Source organism: Pleuronectes platessa, chromosome 9 (genome assembly GCF_947347685.1).
Source record: "Pleuronectes platessa chromosome 9, fPlePla1.1, whole genome shotgun sequence".
Lineage (NCBI taxonomy): Eukaryota > Metazoa > Chordata > Actinopteri > Pleuronectiformes > Pleuronectidae > Pleuronectes > Pleuronectes platessa.
In genome coordinates, this window is record NC_070634.1 from 21,699,772 (window position 1) to 21,727,709 (window position 27,938).

Here is a 27,938-nt window from a genome sequence, read left to right on the forward strand (position 1 = left end):
GTCACCAGCTTGTTATCGTTAGCTGCTAATGAATCCTGGGATATGTTGGACTGAGAAAGATCCACCAATTAAATCCCCTTGCTCGGGAATAGATGGACACTTTTGAAGGAGCTTGAAATATAGACACAATCGATTATCAAGTTCTGAATTGAAGAAGTGATGTGGATAAGAGGTGAAATGGAAACACAAGCGACTACACAAGTACAACTCCTGACGATACCATGAATCTTCTTTTTCATCATTTATAGCAATAGTGCTATTGTGCCTGTTCGGGTTCACATTCACTCCATGTTCTTCTTGTCCCTGAAGACAGTTCTTGATGCTCTGGTTGTTTGTTCGGGGGCGTTGACCTGCTGCAGAACTTGATCAAAAACTTTTTATATTTGTATTTAAACAGGTTTTTGGGGGCGGTGAGTGCAGGAAGAGCTCAAGCTCCTCTAATAAGATTTCAATCAGGAGAGACTTAAAAAGGCACAAAGGAGAAAAGAGCTTAGACCCCAGCAGGAAGTAGCTCCCCATGGGAAGCTGCCTCTGAATTTGTTTTTTCCAGTATGTAAGAAACTTCCCAGTGAGCCAGCAATCATCATATCAGAACCTATAAAGTGGAACCATTGCAGCTATTTTTATTGTTAATATCGAACATGTGCCTTATAAAATGTCTGTATAGCAGACGAGTCTTGCCGATGGTGCGTTCATGTCATGTCAATCAGACCTTAATCGACCTCTCTCGCAGCAGACATTTTGGCTTGTCACAACTGGAAACTGGCATTTCATTTAGATCAGCTACTCTCAGCATCCTGGTGTTCTGCACACTGGCTCACGCTCATGGTTTACTGGGATGCCTGATGGAACTAAATGTGTTTCACCTGTGCTTTTCTGGCAAGTTTAAACGTCTACAGTGAAGAAGAAATGTGTAATGAGCTGCCAAGTTGGAAAAACCGTTGACGTCATCTTCTCTCTATTTTGATTATGAATCTGAGATATCAGGAAACGCTGCTGTGTTACCTTGTGGCTGCTATTTCCCACAGTCACATCTAAATAAAAACGATTGAGTTAATTTAAGTCAGGATACTGGAGCGTGCCGGATATTTGTTTCCACTGTTTGCAGTGTTTGTGGCACCTGGGCTAGATAATTCTCACAGGGGTGTTGACTCGTGTTGAAGGTCGAGATTCAAAACAGTTTGGGCCTGTGATCAGAGCAAATGAGACAAAACTCAAATGTATATGTATAAGAACCTATGCTGATAAAAAACATGTACATTTTCCATTTACCGTCTTTATTTAATGTCACTTTCCTCTCTAACATAGTGCTGAAGAGTAAAGGTGACCAGTATTTCATCAATGGGAAGCTGACCATCGACACACCGCGCAGGTTCGATATCGGCGGTACCACCTTTCACTACCGGCGGCCCACTGACGGACCAGAAACTCTTGAAGCTCTGGGGCCAACAAACATAACCCTTATTGTCATGGTAAATACAAAACCTCCATATAATAAAAAAAAAGAAGGTTTAATCAAGTTTTGTCTTGTTGTTGTGTTAAATCTTTGGTGGTGTACGGTTGTATTTGTGTGCAGGTGCTGGTGAGGGAGGAGAACCCAGGGATCCACTATCGTTTCAACCCCCCGCTCAACAGGGACCCGCTGAGCGGTTTTGCCTGGAACCACAACTCCTGGTCCCGGTGCTCATCCGTCTGCGCCGGAGGTAGAAACACAACAACACACATACAAGCTCTTGTCATTTACTAGGTCACTGCATAGACTTTGATTAGGTCCCTGGAGTCTTACCCCCACTCTAACACAGAACCAGAACCAGAACCAGGGGCTATAGGTTAGTGGTTTTCTCCATTTCCAGGCTTATTAACGGGCTCTTGTTTTGTCTCCCATGTCAGGTGCTCAGATCCAGCAGGTGGTGTGCAGGAAGCATTCGGATCATTCAGTCGTCTACAACCACTTCTGTGACAAGAAGAACAAACCCAAAGAGAAGAAGAGATCCTGCAACACTGAGCCGTGCTCCCCGAGGCGAGTTCTCTCTCACACATTCCATTTTCTAATGGTTTTGTGGATTTTTTGTTGATAATATGTTTTTTCATCTCACTTATAGCTTTAATTTTAACCTTTTCTTTACTTTTAGATGGATTTTTGTATTTTCATATTTGATAAGGAGAGATGAGTCTTATGCAAACTGTACAATTCACGTTTATGCACATTGACCTCTGTTTATTAAGTCTTTTTTGTGCACATATGCAATTGTGTGTTTATTGCATTTATCATTGCCCTTGTGTGAGCACAACAGTTTCTACCTGAGTTTCCTGTTTGTACAGTTAATTAAATTCTTTATAATATACTATATATATATTTTACAATAGAATGCAATGCGTTCAAACTAATGCATTGCACACAAACTAAGGGTGCCGCTCCTCTCTGCTCCCAGCTGGTGGACAGGAGACTGGTCGGATTGCAGCCGCAGCTGTAACGGAGGCCTGCGAAGTCGGGAGGTTTTATGTAAAAGGAGAATCTCTGCAACAGAGGAGAAAGTCCTGGATGACTCAGCCTGCACCCCCACTCGCCCCTCGCTCACTGAGCCCTGCAGCAACCACAGCTGCCCCCCCGAATGGCTGGCCCTGGACTGGTCAGAGGTAGGCAGATTGCGAACGGTCTCCCATCACGCATGTGTTCGGCATGCGTCTCCTGCAATGTTTTCTGTCAACTCTGGGGAGGAAAAACTTGAACCAACACTGGAGTTTTGAAAAATGCCTTTCAAATGGAGGAGTCGTTTCTCTTCCAGATGAACCTTACAAACCCAAACATCTGCCAGGAGAGAGAGAGAGAGAGAGAGGGAGAGAGAGAAACTTAAACCACGAAATAAAAAACAGAGGCACGGAGCAGACAAATACATCACGACGAACATGTTGATTCAGTCATGAATACATACTGTTACACTTGTCAAGTGGGAAATCCCCCGGGCTGGTTTTTATTCTCACCATTAAGCTTGTGTCGAGAGGGGCTGCATGATTTTATCATCAGAGAGCGAACTGTGGGCTTCAACTGCATATGCTGCCTCCAAGCAGACTGAAAAGAGAAGTGTAATAAGACCAACTACAAGTCAGTGGTGTCAGTAACTGTTAGTTGTGCACGTTCACACACAAGTTTAATTTAGTCTTTAGTTTGAGCAGCCTCGGGGAGTTTTTCCTCCTCCAATATCAATGAACTTTGCTAAAACTACAACTCAAAAGTATCTCACTTGACACCTTATAATGTTCCTGGAGCTAAATCTTGTTTTCACAGTTCAGGACGAATAGAAACCAAATGAAAAGTTGTCCGCAGCGCTCCAGCGTTCAGCCTCTCTCCGTAGCGATGGCACACGCACGCAGGCGAGGAATTACGTGCAGCTTATTTACAGGAACTGAGCGGGCTCTCTGTTTCTTATACAGCTGCTGACCTCTGCTGAATGGATTAAGAAGATTTCTTCTTGCATGCTTGTGACCGCAGTGACCCTCTGCTGCACCCTCCCATCGCCTCCGTCTCCCTGCCCTCCCTCCCACCTGATGTTTTCCCTTCTTTTTTTTCTTTCTCCCTCCTTTTTTTTCTTCATCTCCCTCTCCGTCTGCAGTGCACGCCCAGTTGTGGTCCTGGCTTCAGGCACCGTGTGGTCTTGTGTAAGAGCGGGGAGAGCGGGGACACGCTGCCAGAGTCTAAGTGTCCCAAGCACGGCCGGCCCACCTCCAGGGTGCGCTGTAACCTGCAGCGCTGCCCTCCCCCTCAGTGGGTGACGGGTCCCTGGGGAGAGGTGAGACATGCTGTTTATGGCTCTAGTGCGGCATTTTTTGCACAAATCAGTGTCTGTTCTGTTGTTATATACAAAGTTCTGTGTTGTTGTGTTCCAGTGCTCCGCTAAGTGTGGCCTGGGTCAGGAGATGCGTTCAGTTCAGTGTCTTGCTCACACCAGTCAGCTGTCCATGGACTGTCTGGAGCACCAGCGACCAGCAGCCATGCAGCAGTGCAAGAGCAAATGTGACCTCAGTCTGCCCGTCAGTACGGACAACCCGGAAGGTCAGAGGTCAAACACCACTCACTCTCTTGTCATGTTTAGTCGAAAGAATGAGACAAGTAGGAAGAGATCCAACTTAGACGATGAATTTGAATTTGAACAACATGTTCTTGCTCAAAATAAGATTTTAATTACATTTTCCGTGACTTTAAAATGAACTGGATTTTATTAAATTCATACTTCCAGAATATCTAACTTCAGAGTCACAATGTAGTAAAAATAAAGCAGTAATTCTGTAGCCAGCTTTTTTATTGTTTACAGCTGTAATAATCAAATCATTTAATGTTTCTCTTCAATTAAATGTCTTTGGACAATTTTCACTAAACTCCAGTGGAACTCTAACCCAGTTACACTGTATACTTGTATAAGGATAGGCAAATCTCTTTAACTCTATACATACATACATATATGTGTATACATCTACATATGATGCAGCTTTCATACACACCAAGTGCTTCACATCATTGTATTTATCATATAAGATAAAATGCAATAAAAGAGGATGTGACTAAATACCACACACACATACACACACACACGTATTTATAAATATATACACAGACGTATACACAAAACAATATGAAGTGAAAGTAGAAAGAGAAGGATACAGACAGGATAGAAGGATATAAAGTCATTTTTAAATATTGCTTTGCACATTTTTATTCAAATGTGAATTATCTGATGTTCTCAAGCGTCAAGAAGTTAATTAATAAATGTTTTAATCCACAGGCCGTATGTCAGAGGATCTCAGGGAGTCTTTGAACAATCAAGGTTGATAAAAGCGACTAATTTCTTGATATTTTAATTTGAAATCCTGCTGTTTCTGTAAGATCTGCTGTAAAAAAAAAAACGATTACTCTGGTGCTGTCAATTAAACGTTTCATGTGTGTGTGGGTGTGTGTGTTTGCATGCGTGTGTGCGTGTTTGTGTGTTTGTGTTTATTTCTTCCCTACAGAGTGTAAAGATGTGAACACTGTGGCCTACTGCCCCCTGGTGCTCAGGTTCAAGTTCTGCAGCCGGCCATATTTCAGACAAATGTGCTGCAAGACGTGCCAGGGACACTGACACCATGAAGCCACGCAGCATCCGTCTCCGGGTCGTGTCCACACTCACACACAGTACGCCTGAGAACCTCCCACTGAGCCGTGTAGCAGCAGCCCTCACGCTACCTCTGTCGGAGGAGTGAGAGACAGACCATACCGCCGCGGTGCTGCCAGACTGACCTGGTCCTGTGTCTGGTCTGATGGGACCTTTTCCAGCCAGAATCCAGACCAGACGCCCCTCTGGGCCGAGCCGGGCCAAAAAACTGCCCGAGCGGAGTTAAAACATTCCACTGGAGGCAGGGCTGCTGAGAGCTGGAGAGACAGAGAGAGGGAGAGACCTCCCTCCTTCTTCTTTTAGGATGAACCCTCTCTCTCTGTCTCTTGAAACCGTCTCTCTCTTGTAATATTTTGGTGCTACTTATATTTGTCTTTGGCCACAGGACTGGTTGCAGGTTGTCTTTGATTCAGTGGCCTGATTTTCTTAAACCTGTATGTTTACAGGTGATATCGGAATAGCTATGAATTATAAAACAACACAAAATCCACTTTGTAAAGAAAATGATTTTCCAAATATATTTGCCCATGAAAAGGAACATGCTATATGATGAAATGTACGATTTCTCCATGTTATCTGATAGTTGTTACTTGAGCTCGTTGTTTTGTGCTATTGCTTTGTTGTGTATCATCGTATCCACCACGTCCTCACTGTCAGTCAGCTGAAGTATGAGTTTGATTTGCACAGTGTGTCAGCAGTGAGAGGACGTGTGAATTTATGTCTGTTCTCGACTTGACGTCTACATGGAAGCTACAACCGCCTCACTGCGGTGAACCTGCCGTACTCTTGCCGTTTTTGGGGTTTAATTTGTTCACACATCAACACTACCTTCAGTAATGTGAGCAGAGCCTGTGCTCACATCACCTGGACTTTTTTTTTACATTATGGGATGTTATATTTTGTTGTGGCTGCAGACAGGGGTTTTAAAAAGGAACTTTAACAGCTCGGCTTAGTGTCATTATCTGAATTTTTTTTTTTTTTATTGTAAGAGAGTGTGTTTTTGCCACATGTAACCCCTCTCTCGCCAGCTCTTGTAACTCTTACCATGAGTGGAAATTCAGAGCACAGTGAGACACGGCGATCCAGTCTCTGCCAGCAGGAACAGGCCCAGTGTGGAGGAGTGACCACCTCTGACCGCACTGCTTTCAAACAGCCTTTAATCCACAGAGCGCTAATCTGAGGATGGATTTACACTCACATTAAACATCAGATTTCTTAGTGGCACAGATCATTGCTGCATGAGAACATTCAAAATGCTGGGACATGCAGTTTTTAAAGGTTCAGTGTGTAGACTTTAGTGACACCTAGTGGTGAAGTTGCATGTTGCAGAATGCCCCTCCCCTTCCAAACATGAAAGAGAACCTGTGGCAGCCTTCAGTTGTCCTGAAAACTCAAAAGTTGTTTAGTTTGTCCAGTTTGGGCTACTGTAAAAAACATGGCGGCCTTGGAATGGACCCGTTCCCGATGTCAATATAAAGTGTTAAAATGTAAAGGGTATAATAATAATAATAATAAATCAATTTCACATGAATCTTACACACTGGACCTTTAAATCAGAGTTTATACAAACTGATCTTACTGCATGTAAATGTTAAACCTGTAATAACTGAATTTTACCTTTTAAATTCAATAACATGTCATACCGTACATAAAGTTCCTTATTCCCACATCCAGCAGTTACAGAGCAACGTTATCCTTCATTTAAATTCCTGTCGGTGAATCTGAAGTCCAATAACCATCAACTCCTCAGGGGAATTATCTGTTTTCAGCTGCTAAATGCTACACTGTGTTCACAAGCCAGTGACTAATTGTGTCCGTCTGCTGTTTGGTGCCAAGCAGCTAGTTTACAGTTGGTTTTTAGAGTTTAAATTGTTCTGAATCAGCTGTTTGGGCACAGTGAGAGTGAAGCAAAACACAGAAGTTGTGGAGTGGACAGTCAAAGAACGATGTGACCCTAACCCTCTGGGCCCAACAGTCCCCTTATCAACCCCCATTTGAATTCACTAGATCCTGATTTTCAGATTCCACACACTTATAAACATCAGTCCACTAAACATGGCTGATTTTTTCTTTCATCAAGATCCATGATCCAGAGCAGAACCACAATTTGAGTGGTTCTTTTCAGACCCGTAACGCATCCTTCCACCAAGTCTCATGAAAATCTCTTAAACAGTTTTGGCGTAAAAATCGAACTAATGCAGATTCCTTGGTGGTGGTAAATATTGCTGATCATGTGGTTTAACAGATCAACACATTTTGCATATTGGTGGATGCTGGATTTATAAAAAAATAATCTGAAAATAACTTCAAAGACTGACTAATAAGGTCTCCATGCTCTTGAGTAGGATGGACGTCACCTGATCCAGTGCTGTGTGGCACAGATTTCATTCAGGAGTAGTGACGCATTTAAAGTTGCTGTTTCAGCCGTCTCTCCATCCTGCAGAGAGTATTCTTAGAAATGTCTGATATCTGACAACATCACTTCTCCCATGTCCACTGTGCCCTGAAGTCTGAGCTGTGGCCGCCGACACACACACTGATCACTTAGTGTCACATCATTTCATTGTAAAAGGAGAAGGCTACAGCATGTCTCTGTGGGGACGAGCTGCAATCTTGTTCCTTTTTTTTCTTTCGGTGCTTTGGTTTGGTTTGGTGCTATTACTTCACTGTTGTTGTCATTGTTTCCGAGTTGTAGTTTTAACAGTTTAATTGTCTAGAAATCTGTTTGAGCCTGTTGTAATGGAACCAGAGCTGGCCTGAGGTGGGAGAGTGCAGCTGCTCGGGGGGCCCTCTGGGATCGTCTGCTCATTTTTATCATAATTTCCATTCCGTGACTCCGTTAAAGGGGCAGAAACGTGCTCCATTAATGCAATGTTCTTGGTGTTCATTATACAAAATGATTTCCAAGTGCTCCAGCAGTCTTTTGGATGTGTTCAGCTTTGGCCAGCCGGGCCAATCCAATGAAATGTTCAGTCGAGTCATGTCATCAGAGTGTGCAGCCGCCCTGCTGTTATTCAGGACTGAGAAAGGTGGAAATACTATTTATGACATTTTCAGATGCACATTTTACAGTTTCAGAAGATATTTCAAAGAGTAATTGCCAGAGATCCTCGTGTTTCAGTGTTTTTCTCTCCATCTACCTGGGCCTATAATAAATGTTCACACTGAGAGGTGGACTTGTCAGACTAAATAAGAGGGACGATAGACTTTTGTTTTTCACATGCTAATTATAACATGACATGTACTGTACTTTGTTATAGAAGATGAAACCATTTGTCCCCTATGTACATCTTTTTCAAAAGGAAATATTAAAGCGATTAAACATTGTTGATTTAAAAAAAACATGGGGTTTAATCATTTGAGTCTTTATATTTTTCACATTTTCATACATTTAAAAGTGTTTGCGTGTACTTGTGTTGAAATAGCTTCAGCATCCAGACGGAGGATGAGATCATCAGGGATGGTCGTCTATTTCTGGATCAGACATCTTTAAAGGAAAAGCTCAAGCAAGAGGTTCTTCTTTTTGGCTCACTGAGGCTGACAGGTCCGTCTTCAGTGTGAATCTTCACAACAGACTAAAAGGAGAAGGAAACACCTCTAATGTTAAGAAGGTGTAAGCAGATTGGACAAAGAATAGTCTTAGTCTTAGTGGAACTTCCTGTTTCATGGCGATATGGCCACAGGCATGCTGTCGAAAGAAATCTTTTGATCAGCCATATGAAGAATGTTGTTGGTGTCAGGGATGTAGCGCTGGATCATCATCTAGTTCATCTCGTATTTGTCATGGACAAAAAAAGTTCCTTCTCTATGATGATGGGAGATGCTTCCTCTTCATGTGCTTCTCTCTCTTTTGGAGTCCCCAGGACTCTATCGTGGGTCCCCTACTGTTTACTATATACATGCTACCACTGGGGCAAATCATGCATGGCTTTGACATTGATTTCCATTGTTATGCAGATAACACCCAGCTGTATATCCTGTTAAAGCCTGGCACCACTGAAGTTGCTCGCACTATGTCCTGCAGTGCTGACATTAAGTATTGGATGTCCAGATACCATCTGATGAGGCTAAATCAGAAGTCATCATAATTACAACATAATTAGTTTGAGCACTGCCTGAGATCCTCCAACAGGGCCCTGCTGGTGGTTCCAAAATCCTGATTGGTCACATGTGGCCGGGCCTTCGCTGTCCCAACTAATTTCACATCATTAAAATGTTTAGAGTTTCTGAATCTTGAATATTTTGTTATTGTAAGGCACTTTGTAACTTTGGTTTTGAAAGGTGCAATCCAAACATTCAGCAGAATAAATTCATTATTATTTTTATTAAATAAATAATGAGAGCGGGGGTTGCACAGTACTCAACTGATGCATGACTTCGTGGTGACTGGGTGGAAACCAGAGCACAAGGAGTAAATCCACACGATTTTCCCCCGAGAAAAATATTACAAGTCATCGGATGCATTTTTCATATTCTGTTTTGTCGAAAGAAATGGAAACCAGCACCATCTCTACAAATGTTCTGGGTAATGGTCTTGTTTACCTTCCAAGCTTGTAAATTTTAGTAGTAGTTCAAAAATCATTATAGTTTAATACGAATTCCAAAAACTTGAGTCTTTTCTTAACAGCTTCCAATCTTTTGATCTTCTCTGCCACCTGTGACGAGCTCTGTTCAGGTTTCCGGCCATGACTTGGGTCCAGTGAGTAACTCTGGTTTGTTGATAGAGCAGTTGAATGCCTGGTCTGGGCTCCTCTGCTATAATGAAGTCTGGGTTCTTCCATTCTGGGGTTTATTCCATTCACATTTTGCAAGCTTGGTGCAGAAATGCAGGCATGTCCTTGGTAGAAATAATCATCTTGGTATGCTGGCAGCTCAGACAATAAACAGATCATCAGGGTTCCTCTCAGTTTTTTGGGGATAATTCCACAATTCTTTGATGAACTACCATCCTGTTTTTTTCTGCAATCACAAAGTGGTCGAGGAAGATCTGTTCTGTGGTAAATTCCATCCGTATTTGACAAGCTCAGTTCAGCGATAAGGTTCAAGCCTGGGTGGAGATAATCATGCTCATCCGATCGCTTACCAGTACTGCCTGATTTGAGGATATCCCCGGCAAAAGTATGCCCCCAGTGATTGATACTCATTTCCTGGTTTGTTGGAGGAGCATGTTTTTGTTCAGTCTGGTATAGACAGTATTGAGGCCGGGCAGGTGACGAGTTACTTTCCTGGGAGTCCGACTGATTCAATCGTAGAAGACCAGGGACTGTTTGGAGGATTATCCCAGCAACAGGACAGAGCCAGTGAGAACAAACCATCTTGTCAAACGGGTTGGATTAAGTGGATTTTCTCCACCCAGTAAATTGATAATAACTACCTTCTCTGGATTGTAGTCAGACGGATGTTTGTCCTCTTCTTCTTCCTCTGCTTTGCTCAGTCTACTGGCCGGTGGGATTACAACCAACTACTGTGTTGGTGCACCGTTCCTGGAGGAGCTCTCTGATTCTGAAAGAGATCATTGCATCTCAGGCTAAATTAAAGATCAAAGAGGAGAAAAAGATCAAAGCATGAATGACAGTACGGTAGAAAATGTCGATCTGTGACTATCAGATTTCTTTAAAGTCACTCTTTGTGTAGACTGGGCTGATGACATCTCCACGGTTTATCTCACATAAAGTCGCAAATCAACCGGACTGTCGGGCTGTTTTTCACAGATATTTGCAACGTTAGCCAAGTAGCATGTGAACAAGCAAACCGCTCATTGAAAGTTCTTCATCATTAGGTGTTTGTGCAATCATTTTAATGAATAAACATCTGATATATGACACGTCACAGTTGTTGGAGTGATTATACCCCAAACGTCATCATTAAATCTGGGCCTTTGGAAAAATCGCCAATTTCCTGTTCAATTTAGGGTATGGGTCCAAGATGCTTCATTGTAAGTCTGGCCATGATACATATACCTGCCAATTTTTTATACATGTAGGTTGAAGGTTTGTAGAAATTTTGTAGGGGGCGCTATCGAGCCATTAGTCTCTGACTCATAACTTGTCATGCATGTTTAGCCTCCGAAAAATGCGATCAACTGTAAAAAAGTACTCATCAAAATTTGCCATCGGCAGTAGCGTTCAACAGAAGTGACAACATGTGCAAGATGTCTTCTTCACTTTCTCAAGGGTCTTCTGACAAAATTTTAGCTGGATCTGGTTTTGAGAAGTTTGGTGCAGATTGGATAAATATAATCAAGTTGGAAGGACTTCCTGTTTCAAACTTTGACGTCTGGCAGCCCTAATAAAATGCAGTTCATAGATATGAAGAAGCTTCAAATGTGAGTCACATCTCAAACTTATTAATGTGCTAAAAGTGCTCCTCCTCTTTAAACTCTGATCTGCCTCCAACCTCTAAAAAAACCTTTCTACACCTTATCGTATGAGACCTGATCCACATGAAATGAGTTGCTGTGCTGTCACCTGAAAACATTCGCACTCAAAATGACTCAGACAAGCAAAAAGCAACACAGTTTGAAACCTGCACCCACACACAGTGCTATCAGCACCGTGTACACACTGTGTGAACCCGCATCAGTTATTATGGGCGTTGGAAGCAGCAGTCGCTCTGATGAAACAAACACAACGTGAGGCAACCACAGCCTGGGTGGAGCTGGCAGCTCACAACTGAACACTATCATTTGGCAACAGATTTCTGTAATTACTACAGTGCAGTTGTGGTTGTTATCGCCGTCGACACCTGTGTGCACAATGAAGTGGGTCGTCTGGGTTTCTCTTTAGGGTCTGCCAACACAGACGCTGTCAGATCATAATTTTCATCCTTTGTCTGAACATGACAAAAATACAGAAGTAGCAGCTTAACATTGCACGGTAGGTCCATCGGTGTATGTGTGACTGTCTTTGTGTGTCTCTATGTGTGTATGTATGTGTGTGTATGTGTGTGTGTGTGTACGTGTGTGTGTGTGTGTGTGTGTGTGTGTGTGTGTGATCTGAGAGCAGTTCTTGTTTCGCTTGTTTCACACACAGCCTGTCGGAGTATGAGGAAGAGGGTTTTTTGAATCTTGCAGTGGCTGTCTTGTAGGGTGCTGGCTGCTGTGTGCCGCTGTGTGATGGCTACTGTGTGAGGAGGTCAACTTGTGGATTTAAACGACACACACACACACACACACACTGTCTGGACAGTGAATCCCTGAGGAGGAGAGGCCCACAGGACTGGAAGAATGGTACGGTACCACACCTTCATTTTTTTTCAACCCAAACAGCTAGAATGTGTGTACAAACCTTAAACTTAGTGAACTTGTGTATCTCCAGAATCTGCCTGGTGATATTTTGACCAACTCGAACCTGAGAAAGTTAGAAACTGGATGTTTTTCTGTCAGAAACGATATTTTAAACAAATGCTCTAGTTTTCGAAGGTGAAAATAGCTCATGAGGAATTTTGATTTCATGTCTGTTTATTCATTTCCACAAACTAAATGAGGAGGTTTCATGCTGTAAAGTCAGTTTTAACATGTCGATAATGTTGAGTGCCATCAGTTCAGGGAGAGCGAGCTCCATCTCAGCAGCAGCAGAGCGAGTTTCCTCTTTTTCGAGAGACAAACCTTTTCACTGAGAGCAGCTCGAAGCAGCAAAATACAGTATTGTTTTACATCTGCATACTTTTTTTTGTGACCATTTCCTATGAAATCATACACGTGGACTCATGACACTCATAAAACGCTAAAAACACACGTACTCAAACCAAGAAATCTCTATAAATAATGTGTTGTATGTGTTAGTCAAGGTGACAAAGACGAGCGGCAGTCTGTTGCAGGAAGAGAAGGGCTAGCATATGTTCAAAGTTTCGAAGGTTTCACAAGAGGCAGCAATAAGGTGTGAGAGGAGGAAGTGGACTGCAGCAGAGGCCTGCAGCTTCTGTCACAACACTTCCTCCTCGAGCTCAGAAGAGTCCAACTCCTCAAACATCCCAATCACACAATCAGCAGCACACAGAGTTATTATAGTCAATTCTTTAGTCGTACCACAGAGGGAAAAGTCTTTAAAAGTTTGTCCAAACAAGCAAATCGAAGAACAAGCAATTTCTAAAACATCTTTGAGAGGAATAACATCTGAGGAGAGAATGCTTTAAAGGGTCAACTTATCCAATTTCTATGTTGCCAACACTGAACAGAAAGCTCTGGTTTGATGAGGTCATGTTTGCAACATTCTCACAAAGAATTCACAAGTTTTTGTTCATCTTTGATGCATCTTGTTTTCAGTGCTGTAAGTCTGACACTGAGCAGGATTACACAAAAACTACTGAGCCCAATTTCTTGAAACTTTGTGTAAGGATGCGGGGCAAATCAAGAATGAACCCATTCGATTTTGGTCCATATTCGGACCCAGGGTTAGATTGAGAAATGTTTTACCAACGCCAAGGAGGTTATGTTTTTTCGTCTGCTTTTGTTTATTTGTGAGTTGGCAGGATTATGCAAATACTACTATGGATGACCATGAAACTGGGTTGAAGGACACAGTATGAGCCAGGAGAGAAGCCATTCTATTATGGTGCAGATCCAGGAGTGTGGAACGGGAGATTTTTGGCGTTTTGCAACTTAATCCTTGATTTCCCCCGAGAATAATTGACGGATTTTGGACTGTTGGGCCTTGTTGGAGTTTATGAATCAATTTAAAACTTAATAAAACTGACATGAGCAGGTTCTTAAGTAAAGTATCAACGTTTCCAGGAAACTAAATGGAAATTTCCAGACCCTAAAGTAAAGTGTCACCATCAATATTCCACTTCAGTATTTCTACTTCTACTTTTTTACTAATCAAATAACAGAGACGGAAATTAAGTAAAACTGGACTGGCTATTTGATAGGTTTGTAATTGACCTTCACCTCTTCACCTCAGTATGAATTTTTATTTAATGGTTTGTTTTCTGGTCAGCGTCTGCCTGATCCGCTGCATCAGAGGCATGTGTGTAACCCAGTGAAGCAGTGGATGCTTGTAAAAGCCCCAGACCACAGCACAACCACTCTGCTCCTGGAAAGACCTGTCAGCCTGCACACATCAAACAGACCAGCATCCTTAAGGGAAAACCAAGACACAGGAGTCAAGTAGATTAGTATATAGAGAGTATAAGGTACAGAGAATGGAGTGTAGAGTATGGATTATAGAGTATAGAGTGTATTACTCTATAGCAAGCTGACTGTAAGAATATGACGTGTGAGACTGTGACTCACAAACACACAGAAGTCATATATCAAGAAAAACATCACATTAAAGCAGAGGCTGCTGTGTCATCGCCATGTTGTTTATCATCAGGTGCATGTTTGGACTGGTTCATTGGTTTAGCGTTGCTTCTCTAAAATGTCCAATATAGAAAATGAGTTCACCTAATCTGCAACCTGTTGCCTAGCAGCCTGACCTGGCTTCCTGTAATAGAAACCACGCTAGTACACTTTTTAAAAACACATCTGTACTAATGTCAGCACTAATGCTGTTTGTCTTTGTCACCAGATACGTCTGTGTGTCCTACAGAGTCTGATATACTGACTTTTAGCCTTTTAGTCCCTTCAAAACTGCAGCCTACATTTAGAACATGCCTTTGTCTGTCAAACTCTAAACATGTAGCTCACAGGCACAAATAAACCTGGGACTTTATCAGCATTCCTTTTTAGACTTCTGAATCATCTCCAGAATTTAAAATCAGTGGAGTGTAATTGTTTTTTAATCTATTATTCAACTTAACAAATGGTTAAAATGTTGAATGATAAACACAGATGAATGAACAGGCTGAAATGTGTTTGTTGGTCTCTCTCGTGTGTGATTCAGGCCAAGTATCACTGGCAGAGTCAGAATGTGAAGCAGAGCGGCGTGGACGACATGGTCCTGTTGTCCAAGATCACAGAGGACGCCATCGTGGAGAACCTGAAGAAGAGATACATGGACGACTACATCTTCGTATCCTACGGGCTGTCGGCATTATCTTACTGCTCTTTTTAATTCTCACAAGCCACAAATACTTACTTACAAATACCTTTGGCTACACCATAGGAGGATTGGTCCAGTTTCGTTTAAACCCCTGAGAACAGGGGAGTCCTTATATGAATACACTAAATGAGTGTTTCTACAAACTTAATTCAAACTTAACTCTAATTAAACAAAAACATATATGGGCATAGAAACAAGGAATCCACTCTTCCTCTTCTGCGTTCGCCGAGTGACTCAACATCTCACTTCCTTCTCGGTGGAGCTCTGCTGAGCCTCAAACCCATATTTAGAGTGTGGAAACAAATCTGCAAACAAGAACAGCTGTCGTCACAGCAGGACAAGTTGGATTTATAACTGATGACTTTACTGTTGGCTAACTCATTACTAATCATGATGAGCCATGAGGTTAACTAACTGCTTAGTAAAGGGAAGGAGCTGTGACGAGTTGGTCTCTTTTAACAGGAAGTACATTAACTGTTTAACCTCCACATTGGTCTTCTTTTCATGTGTGTGCGGTTGATTCAATTTAAGGGGTCCTATGCTGATCGTGTCTCCATTTCCTCCACTGTTCTGAATTCAAGCTAAAATATTCCCTCAAATTGAATCGAGCTGTGCTAGCAAGGTCCTGTCGGTGCACCGCTTGACCAATCACGAATCAGTCTCAGCTGTCAATCAGGATGTTTATTTCACGTATACTTCTTTAGTTGGACTCATATCCCTTCCACTAATATGGAAGAGGAGGCATTTTTGACCTATGCTGCAGCCATCCACCAGGGGGCGATCAAGATGATTTGGCTTCACTTGGGGAGCAGTCATGTCGTCCATCTTTATCTACACTCTGTAGTGCCATTGTTTAAATTGTAAAATATCAGTAGAGTCAGTTCTTAATTAAACAGATGTAAAGACTTACAAGAAAATGTTTGATCACGAAATTATGTAGGAATAACATTAACCTGTATATTGTAATCAACCCTTTAAAGTATCAAATATCAATAACCATATTTGATCTCAAAAGGTCAGTGTGATTAAAGCTTTATACTACTGGTAAGAGGTGAATATTTCTCCATCTTGTTCCTGAACTTCACTGCTCAGACTTACATTGGCCCCGTGTTGATCTCAGTGAACCCGTTCAAGCAGATGCCCTATTTCACCGACAGAGAAATCGAACTTTATCAAGGAGCCGTGAGTCCAATTCCCTCTTCATTTTCTCACCACATCCTGTAGATCTAAAGAGTTCGACCTCCGTTTCCCCGAGCTGACCCCAGACCTGTTTCTCTCCTCAGGCCCAGTATGAGAATCCCCCTCACGTCTACGCCTTGACCGATAACTCGTACAGAAACATGATGATCGATGGAGAAAACCAGTGTGTCATCATCAGGTGCGTTGTCCTGTGCCGTGTGCGCTGGGCGAAGTTTGTGTAACGATTTGAATGTTTTGTGGCCGTGTTGTGTCTTATTGTTTGTGTTGTTGTAGTGGTGAGAGCGGTGCTGGAAAGACAGTGGCTGCCAAATACATCATGGGCTACATTTCCAAAGTATCTGGAGGAGGAACCAAAGTGCAGGTAGAGACAGACAACACGCAACACTGCTGCTCATCTATATAAACCAAGACATTTACATGCACTCTGACGTACTATGTGTGTGTGTGTGTGTGTGTGTGTGTGTGTGTGTGCATGTGTATGTTGCAGCATGTCAAAGACATCATCCTGCAGTCCAATCCTTTGCTGGAAGCCTTCGGTAACGCCAAGACTGTACGCAACAACAACTCCAGTCGTTTTGTGAGTAAGATCTTCAGCATCTACTGCAGCAGCTGCTGTTCATTGACTTCATGTGCATTACAGTAAGACATGTAGTTGTGGTTGTGTTCACCAAAGTCTCTTGCTCTTTCAGTAAATCTCAGTTTCAGGCGGCAAAGCCAGAATGAACAACAGTCAGTAGAGCGCTGACCTCCACCAAGGCCTTTACACTCAATCATGCTGCACCAAATAGAATATACTCGTAAAAAAGACCTCCCTAAATGTGCCTGATTTCCTTGATGAAGATCCATGAATTGAATTGATGAAATGTCAAAAAAGAAAAAAATTATCTCACAATGAAAGTGATAAATAAGAAAATCCTGGATCCTCCACCTGATCCGATTTAGCACAAAAGCTCAAGGAGCTTTTCCCTGAATCATAAAGCGTCCTTCCAACAAATTTCATGGCTAATGAGACAAATAGTTTTCGAGTAACCAAACAAACCCACCAACAAACATAAACCTAACCTCTGTGGCGGAGGTTAGTGAAGTTTTGTTTGGGAACCAGAGATTCGTGGTTCCCAGAGGATGAATTTTAAAGGAGATGTATTTTAATTCTTCATTTTCTCTTCCCTCTGGTGTGTTATATAGTTTTTTGTGTATTGAATGTTCTGCCAAATCAAAAAGCCCAAAGACGGCGATAAAGGGAGCCGCTCACCAAGGCTTTACTTCTGAAGTTCCTGAAGCACGTCATTGGTCATCGCCTGGTCACTTCACATCGCAAGTGTCTTCCAGTAAATAGATTATGCAAATATAGTGACCAGCAGGAAGTCTGTAATAAACCCCCTCTTACAAAACCATAATCTAAGCTGGTGCACATGGTAAATATTATACCTGCTTAAAAGGAATGTGTTAGTATCGCGCTCACAGAGAAAACAGCCCATCTATAGACTCCTACTCTTAAAAATGACAATTAACTGATTTTTTAAATAGTTGCAGATTTATTTTCTGACAATCCTAATTAACTATTAACTATACCCAAAACCAATCAGTCATTAATTGAGGATTCATCATGCACAAGAGAAATGCCCCAGTTTCAGCTAACAGTGTTGGTACGAGGGCTATTAATTCATACCTCAGTTGTTTCCCATCAGTGGTTGCCACTTCATTTCACATCTGTAAACCACACACATGATATGTTGATGTGGTCGATCTCGTGCAAAATGTGTGAGTTTCCTTTTGACGCAGTTCAGTAGATGGTGGGTTTTTTGTGTCAGGAGGAAATGCACAATGATCGGAAATCGTTGAGTTGAGTTAAATCGGATTCGATGATTTCACATCTGACTTTAGAATCCCACCTGATATTGGTGGCTCTGATTTTCCATCTACCAGGGGAAATACTTTGAGATTCAGTTCAGCAGAGGAGGAGAGCCAGATGGAGGCAAAATCTACAACTTCCTGCTGGAGAAGTCGAGGGTGGTGAGCCAGAATGAGAACGAGAGGAACTTCCACATCTACTATCAGGTCAGAGGCTGTTGAACGTGCACCGTCACTGATCAATCGCAGACGCTACTCACGTCAAACTTCCTTATTTTGGTGCCCACTGTGGGCAACACTACATGTGTAACCACATCCTCCGCCTGCATTGTTGTCCTTCAGCTGATAGAGGGCACCAACGCTCAGCAGAAAGAGGGCCTGGGTGTCATGACCCCAGACTACTACTACTACCTCAACCAGTCTGGGACCTACAAGGTGGATGGGACCAATGATTGTAAAGACTTCCAAGAGACGATGGTACATATCCTGCTGTTTATCCTCAGTATGATGTATTTTTTACTTGGATTAGCCTGTGGGTGGACCCTGGGACAGGGATCATCTGGATTAAAGGGGTCCAAACATGTTGGAAAGACGAAAAAAATGTTGCTCTGCTGCACAGTTTTATACTGTTTGTTCTGACTTCTCCATAATCTTAACTTAATTTGAATTACCAGACGGAGATGTTTGAAACTGATCAGACTCATAGATGTGGGGTTTTCAAAGTAGCCCCAGATTCAGTTTTACAGGTCACAAACCAAATCTCTATTGATTTCTTGTGCAGTGGTAGGATTTAACAAAAAACGGAATCAGGGAATCATTGTAGATCTTGCTGCTGGATTTTAAGATCTGATAAGATAAAACTTGATTGATCCACACACCTCTGGAGTGGTACACCTGCCTCAACCTGTTGCTCCGCCCCTTTAATTTCATGGTCTCCAGGAGGCCATGCAGGTGATCGGGATCCCAGGTGACATCCAAAATCAGGTGCTGCAGATCATCGCAGGCATCCTCCACCTGGGAAACATCAGCTTCATAGAGGCAGGCAACTACGGCAAGGTGGAGAGCACGGACCGTGAGTCACACTAACACACACACACACACACACACACACACACACACACACACACACACACACACACACACACACACACAGACACACACACACACACACGTTCTTGAACATGCATTCACCCGACACACAGGGATTCACGCACGATGTGCACATTCCCACCAGGCATGCACAGCAGTGTGTAATTACCCATGTTCTCCCTGAGGAATATGAGTAAATTAGAGCTCACCATGACAAAAGCAGTCCCATGATACAGCCTTGTTTATCTTATGCATTGAGTCCCTGCTCAACAAATAATTAGCGTTTACCGGGTGGACATTTGACCGGCAGCCAATCTCTTTTAGGAGTGGCTCAATTTAGGTTGTTTCAAAACATCTTCACTTTCAACATTTACAATAGAATGCAGAGTATATCTGAGTCTGACACAGTTTGACACGTTGCACGCATTCAACCTTTTCTCCAGTGCTCGCCTTCCCCGCCTACCTGCTGGGCATCGACTCCAGCCGCTTGCAGGACAAGCTGACCGGCAGGAAGATGGACTCGAAGTGGGGAGGGAAGACCGAGTCCATCAACGTGACACTGAACCAGGAGCAGGCCACCTACACACGAGACGCTCTGGCCAAGGCCCTCTACGCACGACTCTTCGACTACCTGGTTGAGGTGCACCGAAGAGAGATTCCTCGATTTATCTCCCTGAAATAATGTATATGTATGTAATGTAAATAATGTTTTCATTTTATATTCACGTCCTTGTCTGTCTTCTCCAGGCCATAAATAAAGCCATTCAGAAACACGATGAAGAATTCAGTATTGGCGTTCTCGACATTTATGGCTTTGAGATATTCAAGGTTTGTACACTACTAACATTATGGAAATATGGTGTTAGCTTTACAGATGATACAACACAGCAGGTTTGTTTTTAATGATGTGACATTTGTGGTTCTCCTTCTGCAGAAAAACGGCTTTGAGCAGTTCTGCATCAACTTTGTGAACGAAAAATTGCAGCAAATCTTTATTGAACTCACTCTGAAGGCCGAGCAGGTAGCTACCACACAATTATCACTGATGTTAATCTCTATATAACATATGCTCTCTTAATGAGCATCTGTTTGTTAGAGGCAAGAATTTAGCTTCTTTTCATGCAAATAATGTTGTGAATATATTAATTCATTCTTAAGCTTAAATTCAAAAAGTTTTATGTTTGAGCCCTTTTCTCTCTGTGGCGTCTCATCTCTGTCCTATAGGAAGAGTATGTTACTGAGGGCATCAAGTGGACACCTATCGATTACTTCAACAACAAGATTGTGTGCGACCTCATTGAAAATAAACTGGTAAGCTCCTAACTTGCACTTCCTTTACTGGCAACTGCAAACTATTTTTGAAACTGTGCAGATGAGGAAACAGAAACTTCCCAATACCAAAAATAATTGATGCTCAGATCGTGCTCGTACATTAGTCACTCAACATCAATATTATTTTATTTTATTCTTCCCATATCTTAATAAAAAAGGTTTGATTGTTTTTAAGCAAGATTATGCAAAAGCTACACGATGGATTTATCACGAATCTTGGTGGAAGGATGTGGTTTCCCATTCAAATTTGGTGTTGATCCGGATCAGTGGGCGGATCCAGGAGTTGTTCTTCTTTCTTTCTATGACATTGAGCGATTTTCAACATGATTCCTTAATTTCTCAAAGAATAATTCTTGGATTTATTATTATAATTAACATGTTTAGGAAAACTGATATTTAGAGTGTATGGAGTTTGGTGCTCTACTGAGTGACATTCTAGTTTCAATTAACTTCATCCTCTTCTTCATCCTTCCCTCCTTGCAGAACCCTCCAGGTATAATGAGTGTGCTGGATGATGTGTGTGCCACTATGCATGCCAAAGGAGAGGGTGCAGACGGCACTCTGCTGCAGAAGCTGTCGGCCGCCGTGGGGACGCATGAACATTTCAACAACTGGAACTCTGGCTTCGTCATTCATCACTACGCCGGCAAGGTGAGCTCACTTGTTGCGGTTTCTTGTTTGTAGATGGATGACTCTGATTCAGGGTCAGATTTTTGGCATGAAAACATTTGGATTCAAAATTGTGAAGCAAATGACCTGAACATGAAACTTAAACGTAACCTTTGGTCATCTCAGGTGTCTTATGACATCATGGGCTTCTGTGAGAGGAACCGGGATGTGCTCTTCCCTGACCTCATAGAGCTCATGCAGAGCAGCGAGTAGTGAGTCACCGGCGTTTTTCTGATGTTCTCAGTTGTGATGTATTTATAAGTAAAGGGAACTATGAAAATAAACTTCTCCTGAATTTCTTTCCTTAGTGAATTCATCCGTAGGTTGTTCCCTGAAGTCTTTGACCCTGATAAGAAAAGCAGGCCGACCACAGCTAGCTCCAAGATCAAGGTGAGAGGTGAACCTGAGAGTAACCCAGTGGCTGGTGGATCAGGGGCCATAAAGCGGGCCACAATTTACAAAGAGGGGCCAATTATATGTCTAACATCCGCGCATTAAACCTGATTGAGTTCTATTCTATAGCCTTGAGCAAAGCCACATGACATTGTTTGTGTACCTCAAAATGGCTTAGAAAACAAAAGATTCTTAACAGGTTGTCATATTTATCATTAACTAAATGACTAGTTTATTTAAATAAAAGAGGATACTTAAATGACAGAAAGCACTTCAGGGGTCTATCAGATATCAGATTTCAGCTGGAGCCAGCGACCCCCTAGCCCCACCTCTGGATCCGCCCCTGAAACAACCATGAAATAAATTTTTCCCAAAGCTGTTCTGATTTCACATTGATGTTTCCCACAGAAACAAGCCAATGACTTGGTGAAAACCCTGATGAAGTGCACTCCGCACTACATCCGCTGCATCAAACCCAATGAGACCAAAAGACCCAAAGACTGGGAGGAGAGCAGGTCAGCAGCATCAATGTCACACAAACACACACATGAGAACGTATAGGAAACACACTTCTGACTGAGTGGTTCTCTGTTTGTAGGGCGCGACATCAGGTGGAATACCTGGGCCTGCGGGAAAACATACGTGTGAGAAGAGCTGGATACGCATACCGCAGGGCCTTCAACAAGTTTCTGATGAGGTGAGTGTCGTCCTGCGCGGGTTTTAGAAAGGGTTCATCATTTTCGGTGTGTTTGTTACGAATGAAGGAACCTTTGGTGTGTTCGCGCTCTTTCCAGGTACGCCATTCTGACAGCGGAGACATGGCCGGGCTGGAGGGGTCCGGAGCAGCAGGGGGTCCTTCACCTCCTCCGCTCAGTCAACATGGACAATGACCAGTATCAGATGGGACGCACCAAAATCTTCGTCAAGAACCCTGAATCGGTAACAAACTTTTCATGTTATATTCCGGGTCTCGCGGTACGGGTTGGGATCGCTCTGGTAGTTTCATGTCAGGAGTGTAGTTTTGTATCGTAGTTTCTTGCTCTATTACATTTATGTTATAGTAGACTAATAAAATTTGAGACATTGTTATAGATCAGGCTTCTTAACACCCTATCAAATATCAAACTACAGTAAAATGCTACTAAAACATTAATACAGAAATAATAACTAAATGAATAATAATCTTTTAATAAAATATACAAATAACTGGGACCATTCTTCACATAAAAAGTACTTTTACTCTTTGTTAGAACACTTTTTTTTAATCTTATTTGTTGTCCAGTTAAAGAGCCAGATGTTTCCTTTGGTAGTTGGTAGTGACCAAAACTGAGCCCTAAGAGATTCAATATGGAACATAAATCCATCAAATTCCCAGAAACAGAGGGTGAAATATGAGCGAAGCCATCTGAATGTACATCGTGAAATGTAAATATATTCTTGAAAACATGTACGTACATACTTTCACATGCTCCGTGTTCCTCAGCTGTTTCTTCTGGAGGAGATGAGGGAGAGGAAGTTTGACACGTTCGCCAGGATCATCCAGAAAGCCTGGAGACGCTTCATCTCCAGGAAGAAGTATGAACAAATGAGAGAGGAGGGTGAGTAAAAGACAAACACTCCTCGTACTGTCTCCACGCTAACGCCAGTTTCAAGTCACCGCTCTGAATACACTGTGTGTGCCCCCCCCCCTGCGACTCTCAGCCTCGGACATCCTGTACAACTCCAAGGAGCGGAGGAAGAACAGCATCAACAGGAACTTTGTCGGCGACTACCTCGGCCTGGAGCAGAAGCCCGAGCTGCGGCAGTTCCTGGGCAAGAGGGAGCGCGTCGACTTCGCTGATTCAGTCAATAAGTTTGATCGCAGGTTCAAGGTGAAGCTTTGAGAAGCATGTGTGTGTTGTTATCCATCAAGGAATCTGGAAAAAGCTGTGCTAGAGATGAGAGATGACAAATCAACCACATGCTCTTTACAGAAAGGTCACCCTTCACCTCTTCTCCTTTCTCTCTAGTTTTGCTCACAGTTCTCACTTCTCTATTTTTTTTTTCACAACCCAGTCCATCAAGAGAGATTTGATCTTGACCCCGAAGGGCATCTATCTGATTGGTCGAGAGAAGGTGAAGAAAGGGCCCGAGAAGGGGGAGATAAAGGAGGTGCTGAAACGGAAAATGGAGTTTGGAAACATCAGCGGCGTCTCTCTCAGGTAGAGCTGCCGTTCGCAGAAGATACACTGAGGACAAACTTCACAGCTCTCCATCTGTGCAAGAGCAGTTTCTCACATTTAGCTAGAAGTCTGAAGAGAGAGAAGAAGAAGCTTCAGAAAAATAGGTTGAAAGTTTCTATCCTTTTAATACAAATTTCTCTATTTTGTTACTTAAACCTTTGCTACAGGGAAATAAGTTTCAGGTTGACACAAATAATTTGTGACGAAACAGTTGAAAATATTTTTGCCAGGAATTAGGACTGTGGATTTTGTCCCTTATCACTTTAAACACAAATAAGGGAAGAACGACAGTGAGTAAACTATTTCAGTGTTGATCGCTTGACCTTTGATTTGAGACAGACTTTAAATTATTGACCTTTTCTTTTGCTTGCTTTTTCAGTGCTCCACATTTAACAGACCTTATTAAGATATTGAAATGGTTTTAATTATAGTTACACATAGTTACCTATAGTTACATTTTAAAATGAAGTGAGCGTTCATGTAACAGAGCAAAGAGATCTTTTTCAGAACAGACAAGTGAAGCAGCTAAAAGAGATCAGTTGTGACTCTTTGCCTCTTTTCAAAAGTTCAGTTAAACAATTTTGCCTGAGAAAAGCTCTCAATGTTCTTTTTTTCTTTTCAGTACGAGACAGGATGATTTCTTCATCGTGCACGAGGCTCAGTACGACAGCCTGCTGGAGTCCAACTTCAAGACGGAGTTCCTCAGCCTGCTCTCCAAACGCTACGAGGAGGTGGCCAATAGAAAACTGACCATCTCCTTCACTGACAAGTAGAGGAACACACTGGCACTCAGACCTCCTGCATTGTCCACAGATAATCTGAAAATCTGAAAACTGACCCCACTGACCTGCTTTCCTCACGACTCAGATTGGAGTTCAGGGTGAAGAAGGAGGGCTGGGGTGGAGGAGGCTCCCGGATGGTCATCTTCCAGAGGGGGCAAGGAGACGTGACCCAGCTCAAACCTGGAGGGAAGAGCCTCACGATCACAGTGGGAGACGGTCTACCCAAGTCCTCCAGTGAGTTAAAACAAAATAAAGATGCAGACTATTGAAATAAGGAAAGCTGAGGTAAAGTTAAGTTATACTTAGGGGAGGCTACAGAATATGAAAATGACTCTTGTATGTCCAGATCTTGTTTTAACTGAACATTCATTTCTTCAGAGCCGACCAGGAAGAGTTTCCCACAGTCTCATGGTGGAGGGAGAAATCATACATCCAACAGAGGTATTCATTTCTATTATTATATAGAGATGGTAGAAGATAGCTAAGTACATGTACTCAAGTATATTATTTAAAAAAAAAAATCAGTTACATTAAACTAAAGTAAAGATTGAAGAACCAAATGGGTTAAATCTTGTTAAATATGACGTTTAGAGGTGGATGTTTAAGGAAATGTACTCGGGGCTTGTGTTTTAGTTTCAGGGGGTTCATTTGACTCTGACTCCACTGTTCCTCTCCTCAGCTCACCAGAATGGAGCAGCCAAGTTTTCCAGAGCTCCTCAGCCTCAACCTTCAGAAACCCATTATTCCACCTCGAACAAACAGAGCCGGCCACCCAGCGCCGCTCTGCCCAAACTGGGTTCCCAGAGGGCCCCAAGAGCCCCGGCCCACAACCAGCCGAGCCAAGCCAACATGGACTTCCTGAATGTGCCGGACCAGGGCATGTCAGGGTGAGAGAGATCACTGAAAACTAAAGAATCTGTGACTGCGGAATGTGTGGGTGGACTTGTTTAGTCACTTGAAATTAGCGCGTACAGGTTTGTTGTGTTCCAGGGTTTGTCAAGGTGGGGCTCAGCACCCAGTGAGCCCAACAAAACCAAATGGTGAGACAGGAAAAATAAACCTGTTTATTTCCACATGTGATGTAGGAAATAAAGCATTCAGACATCTTCTGGATGCACCTCCTTAACAATCAACTATTAAGAGTAATATTACATTACAATAAATTCTGACTAATAGCTTCGTTAAGGGTTTGTTACTAATTTACTCAAGTTTTATATGGAAAATGGAAAGGGCTGCTGAGGATATGGACCAAAATGAATTATAACTAATCATAACCCATTACCAATCTTAACTTAAGATTTTTTAACTTGACTTTTGGAAAATCAGACATCCACTTAATAAAGGATTAACAGCATTAATGACAACATTGTTACAAAAAAGAAATAACAAGCACCAGTCACAACTATTTCCTTCCACCTAGAAACCCACAACGTGTTCTTATTAATGGCTCATAAATATATATGAAATCAAAATCTTATTCTTTGGTACATTACATGCACTTATTCTGTATTAGATATTGCAATGATATTTAAGTATGACATTTGACACAATGAATTGATTAATGCAAACCTTCAGGAGTCCTCCTATTGGCTGAGTCGGTCCTTGATTAAGGGTATTATGTGTAGACATCATTGTAGTCCCTGTTTGAACAGACTAAAACCTTTTCAATACAAATCTCCTGAATCAAAGTTTAGAACCATTCTTATCAGCGTTTATTTTAATTTTAATAAAAACACATTTATCCTATTACATTACATCTGTAATGGATCTATAAATTAGTAACTCAAGAGGACCCACACCCCAGCTCTGTTTTTCTGCAGCGTTACTCTCCCTTTGTGAGTTTCTGTCATCTCCTCCTTCTTTCATCCCTGTTGTCATTTCTTTCTCTCTGTCACAGGAAGCAGAGGAAAAGGAGCATCAGTCACCGACCTCCTCCTGCTCCCAAACATCAGCCTCGATCCCAGGGGCCTCGCTGCCGGGCGCTCTATCAGTACGTCGGCCAGGACACGGACGAGATCAGCTTCGAGGCCAACGACGTCTTCGACCTGGTCAATGAAGGTGAGGATGAACAGAAAGATGTCACGTTAATAAAGATCACAGGAAATAATTGGATATATTATTAGATATTGCATGTTCCACAGTCTCTAACAAAGTGTGTTTCTCTGCAGATGCATCGGGATGGTGGAGGGGCAGGATTCATGGAAGTGAAGGCCTCTTTCCTGGCAACTATGTCGAAAAGATTTGATCAAGACTTGATGTCTTCCTCGTGGACTTGTCTGTGTTTGTTCTGAAATATGTGTAATTTGATGAAAACAGCACATTCTGCTTGAGAAGGAAGCTGCCAGTGAATAGTTCATGGTTGTAGATCTGCATCCATGAGTGAGAACAGGGCTGCTGAAGGCCAGACCCCTCTGACATTTCAGCAGGAAGAGGAAACATCATCATTATGGCCACGCTCCTTAAAATGGACATCCAGTGCAAAGAGCTGCTCAGGTTTGGATGTCTCGTGTTGTCCTGGAGGACACAATGACTGAGCAGCCAGGTCTCTGATTGGGCCCGCACTTCCACAACAGCTTCCTTTGAGCTGTTACTCCACTGAAAACGTCTCAAAGCTTCAGTTACACACACTCAGGAGCAAAGTGACCTGAAAATGCTGCGTCGCTTTTTTTTTTTTTACTGTCTACAGTGTTTTTGTCTGCCTGAGGCTTTTCTAGAGCAACTCCAGAACCTGATCAGTATTCTAGATTAAGTCCATTAAGTAGTAGTTGGTCCTTTATTAGATAACGTTTTAAATATGTGAACATGCATTTGCACCATGATGAACCTGCATCAGATGAATCAAAGCCATTCCTAGAGACAATACTGCTGATGTCACTGAAACATTTTCCTAGTCTTTGATTATTAATAGTTTAATCTATTTCCAGTTGTTTTGTCACTTCAATACAATAAAGAAATATATTTTAGTATTTCACCTCCATGACTTTTTCACTGGTCCAGATTGTGTCATCAGTAAGTTATGAGATAATAAAACTGAAAGAGGTGACTGAACATTTAGGAAGTGTTTATCAATTACTAACAGGTATTTCTGCCAGTTTTACATTTTGTTCAAGTTTGGTTGATTTTTGTAAAATGGTGTCACTCCCTCACAGTCAATAAAAATCTTTTTTTGAATATAAAATCTATCTAAACCAATTTTTCATTTGTTGATAGCCCCAATTAACATTATTATTTATTAGTATTTAATATAATTATTATCATTATCTAGAACTT

At 42.2% G+C, this 27,938-nt stretch overlaps 2 protein-coding genes across 2 annotated transcripts in view; both read left to right on the forward strand.

The window, feature by feature from the left end:
- Nucleotides 1-8,479, forward strand: part of adamts10 (ADAM metallopeptidase with thrombospondin type 1 motif, 10) — a 35,326-nt gene extending 26,847 nt beyond the window's left edge. Inside the window, exons 17-24 of the mRNA XM_053430791.1 lie at nt 1,309-1,472; nt 1,577-1,703; nt 1,891-2,020; nt 2,433-2,637; nt 3,612-3,788; nt 3,886-4,051; nt 4,779-4,820; nt 5,005-8,479. Of these exons, the coding sequence (XP_053286766.1) occupies nt 1,309-1,472; nt 1,577-1,703; nt 1,891-2,020; nt 2,433-2,637; nt 3,612-3,788; nt 3,886-4,051; nt 4,779-4,820; nt 5,005-5,114 (1,121 nt within the window). The 3' untranslated portion in view covers nt 5,115-8,479. The remainder of the gene's footprint in view (nt 1-1,308; nt 1,473-1,576; nt 1,704-1,890; nt 2,021-2,432; nt 2,638-3,611; nt 3,789-3,885; nt 4,052-4,778; nt 4,821-5,004) is intronic.
- A 3,299-nt stretch (nt 8,480-11,778) lies between these two features.
- Nucleotides 11,779-27,846, forward strand: myo1f (myosin IF). The gene is made up of 29 exons (XM_053430426.1): nt 11,779-12,022; nt 12,234-12,375; nt 14,972-15,100; nt 16,223-16,312; nt 16,414-16,508; nt 16,604-16,691; nt 16,818-16,907; nt 18,257-18,388; nt 18,524-18,658; nt 19,121-19,253; nt 19,714-19,910; nt 20,018-20,098; nt 20,205-20,291; nt 20,495-20,581; nt 21,086-21,253; nt 21,398-21,483; nt 21,580-21,661; nt 22,073-22,179; nt 22,263-22,361; nt 22,459-22,603; nt 23,148-23,262; nt 23,366-23,535; nt 23,720-23,865; nt 24,509-24,655; nt 24,754-24,902; nt 25,047-25,109; nt 25,348-25,555; nt 26,566-26,726; nt 26,837-27,846. The coding sequence occupies exons 2-29, from the start codon at nt 12,373-12,375 to the stop codon at nt 26,911-26,913; spliced, it is 3,270 nt and encodes a 1,089-aa protein (XP_053286401.1). The 5' UTR covers nt 11,779-12,022; nt 12,234-12,372; the 3' UTR covers nt 26,914-27,846.
- The last annotated feature ends 92 nt before the right edge of the window (nt 27,847-27,938 follow it).